The following is a 15,608-nucleotide window of genomic DNA, read 5'->3' as shown; positions in this document are numbered from 1 at the left end:
GTGCAGAAGGGCAATCTGCCATCTGTTTGCTTCAGGTAACATTCACAGCTTGCCAAGTAAAAAGCTAAATAAATAACTGTTACTAATAGCAAGCCACAATTTAGGGCTGTTTAAATGCGCAGAAGTAATTTGGTGTCAGTGTGGCAGATAAAGCACATAAACCACCACAGCCCATGTACTGTACAATAAAGTGTACAGTATATGCTACATCTGCTTTCACAGATCAACACAAATTAATAATAGTTTGTGGTGACTTAAAGGTTTTTACTAAAACAGATACTGTTTTTACATAGAAATAGGTATTATGTGATGCTTATTCTTTACCTAGGTGTTTATATTTGGGAAATGTCTCAATGTTCTTCATGTACTGCATAAATGTGGTATCTAATAGAGAAGCATAGGGAAGAAGTATCCTGTTTTGTGATTGACAAGCTGAGGAAATTAATAATTGCCCAGCATATGCATCTGCAGTTGGGAGATGCATTTGGGCACAGTACAGTATGCTCAATTTATTCACGTTCTCTAGGAGGTCCAATCAGATACAGTATATAATATTTTGATGAATTTGGTGAGTGGGGGAACTGGTGGCATAAATATGTTCTGTGGACGCAAGAAGGTATTGTATACAATACTTTATGATGGCACAGGTTGACTTTCGGATACCATTTTTATTGCAGACCAATGCTTGTGGGACATGGTTTGGAGCAGTCCTGTCCCAAAAAGTGAATGGCAGATAAAAAAAATGTATATTTAAGCTGGAAATTATTACCCAGAGAGCACAGGTACTCAACCGCAGAGCAAGAGCGCTTGGCTATTAAACGAGCAGTAGAGCTAGTAATGTACTATTTGCTAGGGAGAAAGTGCCGACTGTTATGTGAATGCTTGTGTGACCCAATGGTTTTTGGCTCTTCAGTCATAAAAATTTGAGGCGCAACATCGCCCTGGGAAGCTCACCTCAATGCTGATGCTCTCTCAAGGAAATTTATGAACCCTGATCCTTTAGCCGACTCTATGGTGAAGCTAGAGTATGATAGTAATGAGGATGGACTCAGTAAGGAGGAGAAGAGATGTCTTCGCAGATGCATCACTAGAATAAAGGTAGCTGAGGTCGTGCTTTTACCTTAGGAAGATAGCTTCACCAGGATGGCTGATGCTAAGGTGGAAGGAGGGCGTGACAGGGTCAGCAGGAACACACCTGGCGGTGACATAGAACAGCACTGTGCAGTTGCACTGAATCCAGGCCAGGTATTAGGTTTGGTCAAGTCTAACGCAAGCTTGATTGCAGACACTTCATAATTGGTTTTACAAGTAGGCCAGGTGATATGCCTGGAAGTGGTTTGTGTTAAGGGTCCTGGAAATTACTGGAATTCACACCCTATTGACCTATGGTATATGACGTTACTTGTTTGTTAAATGCCGACATGCTGCTATGAATTGCCTGTCTGTAAAACCTGTGTAGAAATACATCCTTTTCATTTGGAATTTTATTTGGTGTATGTTATCCTTGTCACAATAGTTATTACAATAGGTTGAACTGAACTCATGCAAGAAGTAGTAGCTCAAATTCTATATTTTATCAAAAATCATTTGTCTCAAAATGACAATAGTAATTACCCATAGCACTGCATTAGTACAACCCCCACACGCACAAGCACTACAAACACAGAGCATCACAGTGTTTGCTATGCAGTGCTAAAAGCATCTCAGTGACTGCCATAAAGTACTAACAGCATCCTAGACTGCCATACAGGGTTATTGCAACCTTCTCCTCTCCAGTCCCTCTGTTCTCTGTTTCCATTGTCAGTCACCAAACAACAATAATTACATATAGCTTGTGTCATCTTCTGGAAACAATTACTGCAAAGTGGTGCCTGGGGAAGCTCAGTTCTCCCACCAATTGGATGGTGCCGACTGGTGTATGGTGCTTACCACATAAGAGTAATGTCACTTTTAACCATTGCTCTTTCTCCATTTCTTTCCATTAATGAAACACAGCAGTCAATTTGGATTTCAAGTGTCTGTTCAGTCTGCCAAGTTTATTTTGGCCTAAAAAGAAACCCAGTGGCTGTCATGAGGATGGCCAATCAGTATAACAGTTACTGAGTGACACTAAAGTCATGCCCATACACATTAAAATAACAACGCTAATTTACTACAATAATGCTTACTAAATACTAATACCACGTTTGTATGTCTGTTTGTACAAATGTGTCCTCATACAACTAGCCTCAATATGCAATGCACTGCAAGAAACCTCCAGGTCCCATAAGACTCAGCTTGCATCGACTATCACTTGAATTTGTATTGCTATGCGATATGGCAAAACCGTTTTGTGAGACTGCGCTCAATAATTAGGTGTGCAGCTCCAGTATATATGTGTGTGAATCTGAATACAAAGCGCAACAGAACTTGGCATGAAAACAGTCCCGGCAGCTGCATTGTATTGTATCACTTAAATGAAAAGTTTTATTTTTTGGCACATCGCATCACAACTTAAGCACCCATTCAGTGTGAGAAGAGTCACAAGGGGCCTCCCGCACCATGTATTGTATAAGGACACATCTTTTTGGATACATCACTAAAAATAATGTGATGCGTTTAGATAGTGTCAAAGTTCATACTGTACTCTTCATTAGTGAAGGGGTCAGGGTAGCTTATCCACAGTTTCTCTTAAATGTCACTACAGCATTTTTGATCTCTATTCTTTGTCTGCAAAAATGATGGCTTCAATCTTTGATAGATGCCACTTTTGTAATTTCTTCAGCAGTCACACCAACTACAACCACAGCAGGCTACACGCACTGGCGCAAGTAGGTATGTATCAAGAACAAAATTATAGGGTCAGAGGGTAGTGCCTCGTAACAATGTGCGTGGCATCACAGGGTATTCAATACTCTTGAGCTATGCCTTTGATTTAATCAAGCTGGGTTACAGAATGAGTGTCTGGAGAGAGGTCCGGTAGGTGACAGGGTGAATATAAGGGAACAGGTCTGGTAGGGGACAGGGTGAGATTTTTAGCAACAGGTCTGTTAAGGCACAGGATGAGTTTGCAGAGACAGGTCTGGTAGGGGAAGGGGTGAGTCAGTGGGAACCGGCCAAGTAGGAGACAGGGTGAGTGTCTGTGGGGCAGATGTTGTGGGTTAGAAGGTAAGAGATTTGGGCACAGCACCCCCCTTTCATTTTCCACCTCCTAAAGCACCCCCCCACACACACTTCAATGCACACTTCTTCACTAGACAACAGAACAAGGTGCCAGGCACCTCTAAATCAGCCACTAATGCAAACTCTATGGTCTTCCTTAGGGTGTGTCAGGGTGAGATCATAGCACATGGAATGCTGACAGTCTGACAGCAGCAGCCTCATTCTGTAAAGAGAACATAATGGGTGCCACCAACACCGCCCCCCCCCCCCATCTCCTCTCAATCCGCCACTGGGCAAGAGGGTATGCACCTTAAATTCTTTCCCCTGCACAATAGCAGAAAAGGAAAGAATACTCACCAATGGTGACATCTGATATTGTAAAACTCTCTATAATGCAGTCTTCAACAGGTCACACTAACTTCCTGCCCCAAAGTTATCAATGAGGTTTTTTTTACAGAAGGTGCAAAGATTTTTTTTTTTCATTGTACACCTTAAACAAAACTATATATTCCATTCAATTCCATTGTGGAAGACAAAGGCAAAGCAAAGACATGCATATAAAAGGCACTGTCCTTTCTATAGTCCAGTGACCAAGAAGCAGAGAATAGAAAAGGCTCCCAACTCTGTATTCTGTTAAACTTCATGGATCTTTTAAATTCTTTAACTACAAATCACTTGAAGAAAAAAAATATATAAAATGAATTTAATATACTGTTGGCAAGCTTGGCAAATATTATCTCCTTTGACCACTAAAAATGTCCATATGAAACCTGCATGTGGTGAGGTACAGTGTGTAGGGTACATTGTGTAAGAACAGTGCATTATTTAAAGTCTCCTAGAGGAAGAGTCTGTTCTATTGTTGGTCTTGAATAAAAGGCATAGTATTGTGTAAATGCCTAATTGGATGTTATAAGAGTAAGGATTGGGAAAGCTACAATGTAACTTTTCAACATTTAAAGTTGATAAAAAACAAAATACCTTCATAGATTCAATGGGTGGAATTACGCAATAGCAGATTTATCACACAAGCCTTTTACAGACAGAATAGACAGACAAAAAGTACACACTAACATTTCACACAGAAAGCAATTAAGAAAGAAAAACAATTAAACTGTGGGCCTGATTTCTAGTAGTACGCAGCTGCAGACGATTTATTAAGCCTGGTGAAGTGATAAAGTGGCAACGCACCACCCAATCAGCTACAGTCTTGCCGGATTTGAAAAAGGACAGTTAGGAGCTGATTGGCTGCTGCATTATCACTGCCCACTTTATCACTTCACCTAATCTAACCAACTGCATACAAAGATGCAGTATGATTGCAGATCATTCAAAAACTGGCCTCCTGCATAATCTTATGGTCACGTAGAATGGCCACGCATTCTAAACCACCAGAGCAGTCTTTAAATCCTCACTGTGACCGACTATTTATTGGACTTTGAACCATGTACAGTGTGACTAAGATTGCATGTGCAGTTTATTGAAAGCCCCTGAAGCCACAGGTAGAAGTGGGAGATGAAACTACTGTCAATTTTGTATTGTCTGTAAATTTGCACATAGCTAGAATTGGATTATGAACTGCGGGTTTTGGAAAAGGGCTTCTTTTCAATTTAGTTCTTGGGTTTCATTCTCTTGTTGTGGTAGTCAATTGGTAAAAGTGATATCATAAATAGATAGAATAAAGAAATATAATAAATAAAAGAAGCAGTCCACAAGAATACAATCCACATATGGCTTAAATTCCATAAACATAAATCCTTACTAAATCCTTACTAATTGTACAAGACCACCAGTTCATGCAACTACTCACTGAGCGACAGAGGAGCCAGTGCTGAGAGTCATGATTAAGTAAGGATCACTGCAAATTTAGCAGGAAACACAGTGCATGCGAAAAGGAAAAATAAAAGTAGCGCTACTACACCAATGAACATGTAAAATATACCATTTAATAACATATAAAACAATTTAAAACACTTCAATTAAAGTGAGTAGGATCCATTCCTATGTACACCGCCAATGATGTCCACATAAACTCCAATGTTCCAAATCAAACTCTGGATAGATGAAGTAACACAGTCCCCATATGAGGGTGGTAGAATTTTATAGTTACCACAGTGATTGTCACCTGGAGATTATGTTCCTAATTGGATTGCATTGCAGCATGAGATTCTCCAAACATGGGTGATGTGGTCCAGAGATGGTAAGGAGCCTGGAAGGGTGGCAAGAAAATCACTGAGGGCGGCTGGTCCTTATCCAAAAGATGGTATGATAAAAGTGCTGGGTGAAGTGTCCAGGGTATGCTCTGACGCGTTTCCCTGCATCTAAGTGCAGCTTTGTCAAGTTTCCTTTGACAAAGCTGCACTTAGATGCAGGGAAACGCGTCAGGAGCATACCCTGGACACTTCACCCAGCACTTTTATCATACCATCTTTTGGATCCGGACCAGCCGCCCTCAGTGACCACATCACCCATGTTTGGAGAATCTCATGCTGCAATGCAATCCAATTAGGAACATAATCACCAGGTGACAATCACTGTGGTAACTATAAAATTCTACCACCCTCATATGGGGACTGTGTTACTTCATCTATCCAGAGTTTGATTTGGAACATTGGAGTTTATGTGGACATCATTGGCGGTGTACATAGGAACGGATCCTCCTCACTTTAATTGAAGTGTTTTGAATTGTTTTAAATGTTATTAAATGGTATATTTTACATGTTCATTGGTGTAGTAGCGCTACTTTTATTTTTCCTTTTCCTATCTTCCTGTTGAGGGGTCACTCACCCCTCTTAAGTAGCTGCTTCGCAACACACCCCTAGCTAGCGCCCGTTTTTTTGTTGCTCGGCAACTTATCCCCCAACACAGTGCATGCAATGTCTTTCCCTGCAAGTGATAGTGATGCGCGGGACTGCACATCGTCATGCACATGAAGTGATCTGTGCTCCGTTTCTAAGTGATCTTGTCAGACCACTTAGAAATGCGGCTGAAATGTGTATGCCCCTTAAGGCCATTGATCATTAAACATTTTGCAACTTAGTTATTGTTTTTACTACATTTATTACAATAAAAGATCTATGGTAGGAATTCAATTGCTGGCAGTAAATGTAAAAAAAAAAAGTGCAGATTTTTTCCCGCAGCTGCAGCGCTTTGCAAGTGTGATTTTTTCAAAATTTGTTATATTTAGGAAAAGTTACTGGGACTTGTTATGGCGTTCTGACATCATGCTACCCCCTCATACTATTAAATGTCTGTGAGTTTGTTTAATGTATTTATTATCAGCCTTTGCATCTCCCAGCACCCTGGAGCCACCCAACAGCCCCATTCCCCATTCCACAGCAGACTCTGTGGAATTCCTTATGGCTCAACAATATGTCAACCTAGTTATTTCTCATTTGTCCATTCCAATCCTGAAATGTTGATAGAATAGGAGGGTTGGTACCACAGTGTTCCTTCTTAAACGGGCGATAACCACCTTTGCTAGGTTTGGATCTTAATAAATGAGCAGAATACCTAAATCCTGCATCCCAATTGTGCAGTAGAGATAACAGGCTTCGATAAATATACTGAACCCCTTAATGTTTATCAGATAACACAGAACAAAATGGATTCATGAAAGTGTTATGACAATTAAGCACAAAGTAGTGTTTCCTATTGAAATTTAAAATAGCATTATTGATTTTTACCTGCTGCACTGTTCATCATATTGTATGGGGAAGCTTGTGGGTTCATCATGCCTGCGTTATTATTCATGGACTGGTTGTAAGGAGAATTTGATCCCATAAGGCCACTCTGGTTCATCCCAGGAAACCCGCTTTGTCTGTTTGGAGAAATAAATAAGAAAAATGCAAAACGATCATCAATAATTTCTAATGGTGTACATTCTGTTATGCCAAATGTGGCTTGACTGATAACACATATCTCTACTGATATCAGGTGTATTATTTGCAATATTGTGTTAAACTTTTGTGTTCCTGTCATTCGCAGTAAAATGCAGCAGAAACTGTGGCTATATCTGTATTTCTCACTAATAGTTGCTGAAATGCATGGGTAAAAAGCCAGTGGAAAGGCACTGTCCCTGGAGTCAGATTGAAAGAAGGTGTTAATCACTATTGCTATAAAAGGTTCAGCAGCTGTCACATTATGTTTAACAAATGGCGATACAATGAGAAATGTTTGGAGTACCTGTCACAACAAGACATTGAGAACAGTAAAATGTGTTTAGAAATTTATAGAGTAACTAATTTTAAAAATAAAAAATATAACAGACATTTCTGTTCTATTTAACAAATAACCTGTTTATGTATTCTGATTAAGAGTAAACAGTCTTCAAAGTAAAAAACTGCTTTGGATTTTTTTAATCCATCAGATGTGTCTTTTGAAATAACCACAAGGAAGATTTGAGCAAACAGGCACTGTACCGTGCTGACAATAGTTAAAATCCAGGTGGAACGGATTTGAAATGCCTAGTCTTAAGCCAAGTACACACTATACAATTATTGTGCCGGTTTGCCAACAATCGGATAATTGGCCTAATGTAGTGTGTATGGTGTTTCATTGAAAATTCAGACAAATCTGGACCCAAAAATCTCAATAATCTGGCCATACATCCAGGTGCAGTGCTCTAAGTGGGCCAGTATACAACAGTATACCGGCACTTCACTTCAAGCACCGTTTGGGGGGGGGGGCACAGCAGCCTTCCCAGGACAGATGACTTGACACAGCGGACCTAAAGCAAGCCCCTGCACATATCCAGCTAATTACAATACTGATGCGTAGCACATCTTCTGGCTTCCAGATTTAACATGGCACTTTGGCTGCCTGACTCCCACATACTGTATACCCCTCCCGCAGGTTCCACCCCCGAGCCCAGGATTTAACATGATTGTCCAGCTACCGCAATTTCTTCTCCCACCTCCTGGATTCATCATTCACCCCAGCTGCCCGGCTCCCGAAAAACAGAATCAACCCCCCTCCGACCCCCCACCCACTGTCCAGGAGAGGCAGACTATGGGGGCAGTGGGTAACCAGAGGGGGCTGACAGATAAGAGTGCTGATGCAGTGAACCGTGCCGAGTGGTGATGCACAAGCTCATGAGAAGGGAGGCAGCGTTGCCGCAGTCTGTCACAGGGTGATGCACACTACTCTGGCATTGAAGATGAGGCAGTACCCACTGCCAGTAATTTTCCATGCCTATCATAGGAGGGATGGGGTTGGGTGTGTGTGTGTGTGTCTATGGTGGCATATACTGCACCCGGGTGTGCTGCTCACTCTTATAACAGCCTAACAGCGGTGCCTGATGGGTCAGGTATTTAGCACCCAGTCCCCTATCATCATGCCACAGAACTACCAGCAACAACCCTAAAGCAGGGTAGTGCATAGCCCATAGGCTTCAATGGGCTACCGCCATCTCAGAATATTGATACTTTGGGCAGCACTGAATCCCCATAGAAACCTATGGGGGATGCAGCTGCTGACAGAGCAGGAGGGATTGCAGCAGGCATCAGAGATCCCTGCTGCGGTCCCTTCATGATACATTCCGGGGGTACTTAATATTTGCAGCTAAAACTGGTGTTTTCACGGATTTAACTCCAAATATTAAATAATAAATGGGCCCATAAAACATGTCTAAACACTAACTTGACCTAAAGTATACAACATATTGTGACCAGTGTGGCATCCTGAATATCAGTATGCTGACTAATCCGGCCAAATAGCCTCACTTGGTGCACCAGGTCCCATGAGATTCTGCTAGCATCGGAGCAGGGCTGCAAATGCACATGTACGGGAACATATCCATTCGCAAGTGCCTGCAGTTACTTACCATTGAATAATTTCTTCTCCTCTGCCCAGCGCTCGCAGCCACCGCATGACCCAGGGGTCACACGTCAGCTGCTTGTAGTGATAATCGGGGTGGGTGCCGATATTTTTCACCCAAACCAAGCAGGCAGGGGAACACTTGCGCTCGCAAGGGCCCGTCCAGTATTTTTATAGGCGTGCCCACCTTTTTTGTGGGCACTCCCATGAAAAGCTGGGGGTCGACCCAGGAGCACCCCCTGTCTGTCACTCAGGCTGCCGGCACCTCAGCAAAGAAATTAGCCGAAGGCACTCAAAGCCGAGGCCTACACATGGCAACAATGTGCATGCGCAGACCCCAACCATCGCCGGAGGGTACGAATTTAGACCTGGTCTGAATCGTCCCATTGGTCGTAACCAGGAGAATAATTTCATGCGCAATACAGTACTTCCATATCTGTGAGACTAAAGGTGGTATCTAATTAGCCCCAATGTTTTTTCGCCTAGATATAAAAAAAAAGACAGATGGGCTTATCCAATCAGAGCCCTTTTTTGGTGTGAAAGGGGTCACATTTTTGGGTGATAACACATGGGATCTGGGATAAATTCCGAGACCCATGTGTTATCATGGGCCTGCAGACTGCTCATTGACGCTTATGTTTTGGATGTCTTAGACACCCGAAGCACGATCTGGGATAACTGTGAGGTTATTGGGGCGAGTTGGATAGCCTCAGATGAATTAACTGCAGTTAATTGAATCTGTATATTCCAATGCAAGTTCTGTCGTGCTCCGTATACAAACTCAGTTATACACAGCATTCAAGTAGCACAAATTAATTATCAAATGTATCCGTACAGTCTATTAGTGCATCCTAGTCCTTTTGTGTTGCCACTAAGATGCATTTTCAGGCTAAAAAAACCCTCAATGCTAGCAGAGGTGCATGGGTCCTGGCAACTTAGTCTCACTAGACATCTCACGTTGTATGGCGTATTGATGCTAGATGTATGAGGACACATCTGTACGAGCCTTATATTTTCATGCCTATACTGTGCTTTAGACATAGAAGCAAAATATTGGTAACTGTTACGAGTCAATATGTACCTAATGTGGCTTTGATCTTCTGTTGCTTTGAATTCAAAACTGTTTCTGGGACTGAAAAATGTATCTTGATAGTTTAAGACTACTTGTCTTTAATTTCCCATGAGCACACTCCCAAGCTAGAAAAGATCTGGAAGTATTTGTAGATCTTTATCTATATAAACCAGCAATATCCAACCCGAATGATCTGTGCTGCCATGTCTTCTTCAAAGAATACACTTGCCTATATGAACACATTCCTAATGTGTTCCTGCTAACTAGTTTAGAAAAAAACAACATACTGTACATAATGGAAATGTTGCATTTCTTTTAATATTTCCAGAAAAAATAGTGGCTCCTTTTTTTTTATGTTAGCAAACGTTTCATTTAATTTAATATCTTAATTTCTAACTACGAGTTACTGCTACAAACCGACTTCTTTTCTGAAGAGACTCTTTAAAACACAATTTGGCCTAATTTTTTTCTATCCTTCAAAAGAGAACTAAAGCAGACCATTTGAATAGGGAATTGTCCTTCTCTCTCAGCTACATGCGGCGTGCTCTCTATGTTTAATGCAGTATAGACGCGAAGGGCGTTCTTTGATATAGGAAAGTCAGCCTGCACAATGTCATCACTCTGATGAGGCTTGCAACGAGGTGTGAGGGAGGAATTAAAATTGTACAACAGATTTCTTTTTAGAACTGATGTGAGAGGAAAGGGAAAAACAACTGTAAAGGTTTCACTCTTCCAGAAACACTTGCTCGTAAAGTACACTTCTGCGTATAAAAGTTATGGAAATAAATTTGCTTTCAACAAAAACAGTTCTACGGCACTTCTAACTCCCTTTGGGAACTAGCGGATAATTTAACAAGCGTATCTTCAGAGGCTACCACCAAAATCACCAATTTTCAATTGCTCCCGAGAAAGTTGTGCAGAAAAAATTGGAGGGGTGCTGTAATGTGATCTGCACAGCTGTACTTTGTGGAAAAATGAATAAGGGCCCTAGAATTTCTGGGCCTTCTTTAACCGTAGAAAATAAAAATGTGCTAATTTTAATAATGAAGCTTAAAGCATACTCTAGTTTCATAATCCATTATTTTTTAGTTTGGAAAGTAAGAGGGTCACAAATGTATTTGCTGTAATAATGCAGTTCACTAGAGATCATGTGCATTCTGGTGTTAACAGAACTACCACATTTATAAGCATGTGATGTACGAGAAAGAGTGATCCATGAGGAATCTCAAGTGTGCCTTTGACATCAGCTCACTTTGATTTTATAGAGGACGTTGGCTTCTGTGCCAAGCATTTGTTTTTCATATGTCTGCACTCATAATGAGGAGTAATTTGATGCTGGAATTGAAGATGATATGTCCCTTCCCCCCTTCTAAAACCAGCTTACGTTCAAAGCTACACATGTACTGTATATCTATGTTTGTAAAGCTGGAAACACTAGAATACCGTGCAAATTATATGCAAATAGTACACATTGATCTATTTTACGAAAGATATAGTAATTGTCCAAATCTAGTAGTATGCTGTTGTTGACGATATTCTCAGATGGAGATGCATGTTCAGACGACAGAGGAGCACTTCTAGGAGCACTTCTAGTTGGGATACGGTCATTTCGTCTACAGCAAGTTGGTCGACAATCGTTAGGTCGACGCCATTAGGTTGACATAGCTTTAGGTCGACAGGTGACATGGTCTAGGTCCACAGTCAACAGGTTGACATGGGGTTTTTGACTGTTTCTTGATAGGCAGTATTTCATGCCCTACCATCCACTAGGGTGTGGTGGGAGAATAAAATAGCGTGCATGGTGAGCGCAGCAAGCCATGCGAGGGGACGTGGTGCACATTAACCAGTGTCCATGTTGACTGTGTCGACATTCGGGTCAAATTAACAGTCAAAAACCCCATGTCGACCTTTTGACTGTCAACCTATACCATGTAGACATGATGCTTGTGTCGACCTAAAGCCATGTCGACCTAATGACTGTCAACCAATTTGCTGTAGACCAAATGATCCCATTCCTTCTAGTGCATATATATTGGACCTGAAAATGTTATTATGACTATTGTGCATATTGTTTAAATTCTCATCTAATGTGTACGCATCTTAAGTCACTTAGTCAATCTACTGCACGTCTAGAAATATTATTTTTTAAAAAATCAGTTTTTGGGGTTTTCAGCTGCTTTCGATCATGATTTGATGTTGATGCATGGTCCCGTTCAGTCTATACAGGTACAACCCAGATTTTCCGTAAACCGATGGTCCGGAACCTCTTTTAATCTGGACACATCGGGTGCCAGGGGGAAGGTAGGATTTAATGTGTTTTAACTGTAGAATAATTTGTGGGAGGGCTTAGGACGGCAGCAGAAGGGCTTAGAAGGGAAGTGGGAGTGTATTGGAGTGCGGAAGGGGATACTCACGCTGTGGGGAGGGGCGGTGCCGTGCTGATGAGGTGAGCCTGAGATGCGCTGCGGGTGCTTGTAAACATGATACAAGCTGCAGGGGGTTGGGGAAGGGGGAATCAAGCTTCGGGGGGTCACACTGCGGGGGTCTCCCTGAATTCAGGGTACACCACCGAAAATCCGGCAAAATCGGTAATCCGGCTCAGTACTGGAACCGATGATGCCAGAAAAATCAGTATTGTACCTGTATTGAATAGAAAAATAACTGCAAGCAAGACTATGTACAGTAGTACAGATCTGTATTCCGAAAAACAAAGAAAAAAAACACATTCACTGGTCATGTAAACAGAAATGTTGAAAAAAACAAGGTTAATAAATCTTACAGTATGTACTGTACAGCTACATGATGCTATTATGGATGTTGTGCCGCACAGCACCTAAAGAAACCCAGGAATTGTGCAGGATAAATAAAAGTCAAAAGGCATAACACGCAACATATAGTACTGTAAGTGCTATACTGCCATGGCAACTAAAGAGACAATCTTAAAAGCTATTTTCCTGCGTCATCTTAGTGCAGGTCTCTAGAATTGCTTTCAAGGGAGTTTATAGTAATGATCTCAAATCATGATTTGTATTAATCCTCTAACATAGTATGTAGCGCTGTAGTGTGGAAACCAGAAGAACAACTAATAAAAAGATCAAGGACTTCAAGATCTACAGTACATTATCTTGAAAGGATAAAAGAAATGCATCCCAAAATCTACAGACCATATATTTTTTAATAATTTGTTTTCTGAGAATCAAGACTTACAGATGTGTCCACATACATCTAGCTTCCTTACGGATTAAATAGCCTTTCTAGTCGCACCATGACATGACATGACTCAGTAGTGTTGAGCACATCTTCGAGTGCAACTTTTTCCAATACCCCACACAAAAATGAGTGAATAGGACACACAAGTATCTTCTGTTGATTAAAATGATATGCAGCATTCCTATATTATTATATTCTGTGTGTGACTGCCGGTGTATCTACATACAGAATGGTAGGTTAAAGTATTTTACTGGAAAGCACTGTAACGTAGCATTTTGCATGCAGCTACAGGTGTGGTCACATACAGAACAGAGTATTCTACTGCTATAGCATTCCCAGTTTGAGTGGCCATTTATACTACAATAACTCTTATGATGCATCCCTATTACACAGAAGCATTCAGAATGAATCTTGGACATTAGGAAAGTTCTTACTTTAATGATCAGTGGGGGCTCCAGAGGATTGGACTGCAGTACAGTCCAAAATTCAACTACGGGAACCACACCAACTGCCACTTTAATCCTTACTGGCCAGAAGTCAATGGCAGTTGGTGTAGCTCCTCTATTTGAATTCTGGCCTGTGCTGCAGCCCCACGTCTGGATCCACCCCTGTTAATGACCCTTTTTGCCTTTCATAACTCAATAGGCTGCAAGATACAATCCTACAGATTAAAGACAGAATTACCATGGTAACAGAGGGTGCAACTGCTTTTGAAGTCCATTACCCCTACAACAGTCCTGTGTCTTCTTTCCACCTATGTGGCAGTGTACCATTTAATTTGGGGTTCTTAGAATGTGTAAGTACACATCTGCTATGGCATATTTTCACATCCATCACATGTACTTCCATTTATCTCAAGAGCAGGCCAATACATTTCAGTAAAATATGCAGTATTTCCTGCTGTACGCGGATTACAAAATAAGGGTCAAATCTAGTAAAGGGCACAACTGAAATACAGAAGATCAAGTAAACTTCTCTGATGGGATATGAAGGAGATTATTTAGTTCATGGTCAGCAAAACCCACAGCGCACGGAAAACAAAACTCTTCAAAAACAAACGTATAAATTCCTTTCCTACAAAATGAAATTAAAGGCCTGACCTGGCACAACACAGTCGTAAGAGTTTTAGAAGGCTACAAAATGTGTCCTTGCGTAACCACAAGATTGTCCTGCTCTGCAGAATATAAAAGGTAAATGGAACAGCAATAGCATTGAGGCACCAAGCTTTATCACGTCATTAAATGAGATTTCTAGCCTTAATAAAAACATGCTTAAAACCTTGCAAATGGTTGTCTTGCTGAGTTCACATCCAACTGACATTTTGCTGACCAGAGAAGGTTGCAAATAAAAACAACTGCTTTTTGTTTGGTGAAGAAAATGATGGGCATGCACTTTCTAGGCTAGAGTTTAGGTACAGATATGTGCTGAAACACCTATCTTTAATATAACATGTGGTGTGAGACGTCAAGTGGGGCAGCATCGTTTAAATGGTTTAAACCACTTCACTGATTTTGATATGTGAAACTTGTTTATCTGTGTATCAGTCTATGGGGGATATTCAATCTCCTGCTGACATTCTCAACGGGGGAAATGGCGGCAGGGCCCTATTCAATGCTGTCTTCCTCGACAGCATTGAACAGGGATCTCGGCAGAACGTGTCCGACTTCACAAGCAGTAGGGCACGTTCTGCCAAGAACGGACAGGAATTGCCGAGCTCCCGGCCACAACTCGCTGATTCCCGGCTGCTTCTCGCGGCCACGATCCCTTCTCAATGCTCGGCAGGCAGGACATTGAATCCAACCTGCAAAATCTCAGTCGAGCAGACCGAGAACGGGACATGGCTCCATCTGTATGTACATGTTTATTTCATTTAACAGCTATATATTATTGCAAAAACTCTGGAGATACGTAAAGTGTCACAAAAAATATTATTATAGTACTACAGTAAAATAGGCTGAATGAACCTCCTCTAGCGCTTGCCTAAACTATTAAAGTGGCGGAACTCCTGGATGCAGCTGCCTGCTGCTGGGCACCAAGCCATGAAGGAGCTCCACCAGTCAGACATTAGATCTCTATAACAGAATCTGGCAGGTTTCACGGAGCCGCTATGTATCTGGCAGTGGTTGCTGCGGGATGTGGTGGGTAGTGGAAATGGGGGGACACACTAAAGCCATGGAACTGATCTGAGGGGAGGAGGAGATGCCGCTGCTGTACATGGAGCAAGGGGGAATCGCACGGTTGTGTGTGTGCTGTGGGGTAGGACTGGGGGCTGCTTCTAAATGATCCAGAGAGGATTGTCAGTCCTCATGTAGGACCCATAAGTGAGATTTGGAGGAGGTGCTGAGGCAGTATCTGATGCAGGTGTGTAAGC

General features: G+C 41.6%; 1 protein-coding gene across 12 annotated transcripts in view; it reads right to left on the bottom strand.

Annotated features, from left to right (window-relative positions):
• The window catches only part of ARID1B (AT-rich interaction domain 1B), a 434,060-nt gene that overhangs the window by 71,078 nt on the left and 347,374 nt on the right, over positions 1-15,608 (bottom strand). For all 12 annotated transcript variants that reach the window (XM_083176326.1, XM_083176327.1, XM_083176328.1 and 9 more), the window contains one exon: positions 6,825-6,958. In XM_083176326.1, the coding sequence (XP_083032452.1) occupies positions 6,825-6,958 (134 nt within the window). The remainder of the gene's footprint in view (positions 1-6,824; positions 6,959-15,608) is intronic.

This window comes from Crinia signifera, chromosome 3, assembly GCF_055691185.1.
Source record: "Crinia signifera chromosome 3, ASM5569118v1, whole genome shotgun sequence".
Lineage (NCBI taxonomy): Eukaryota > Metazoa > Chordata > Amphibia > Anura > Myobatrachidae > Crinia > Crinia signifera.
This window is presented reverse-complemented; position numbering and strand designations above follow the sequence as displayed.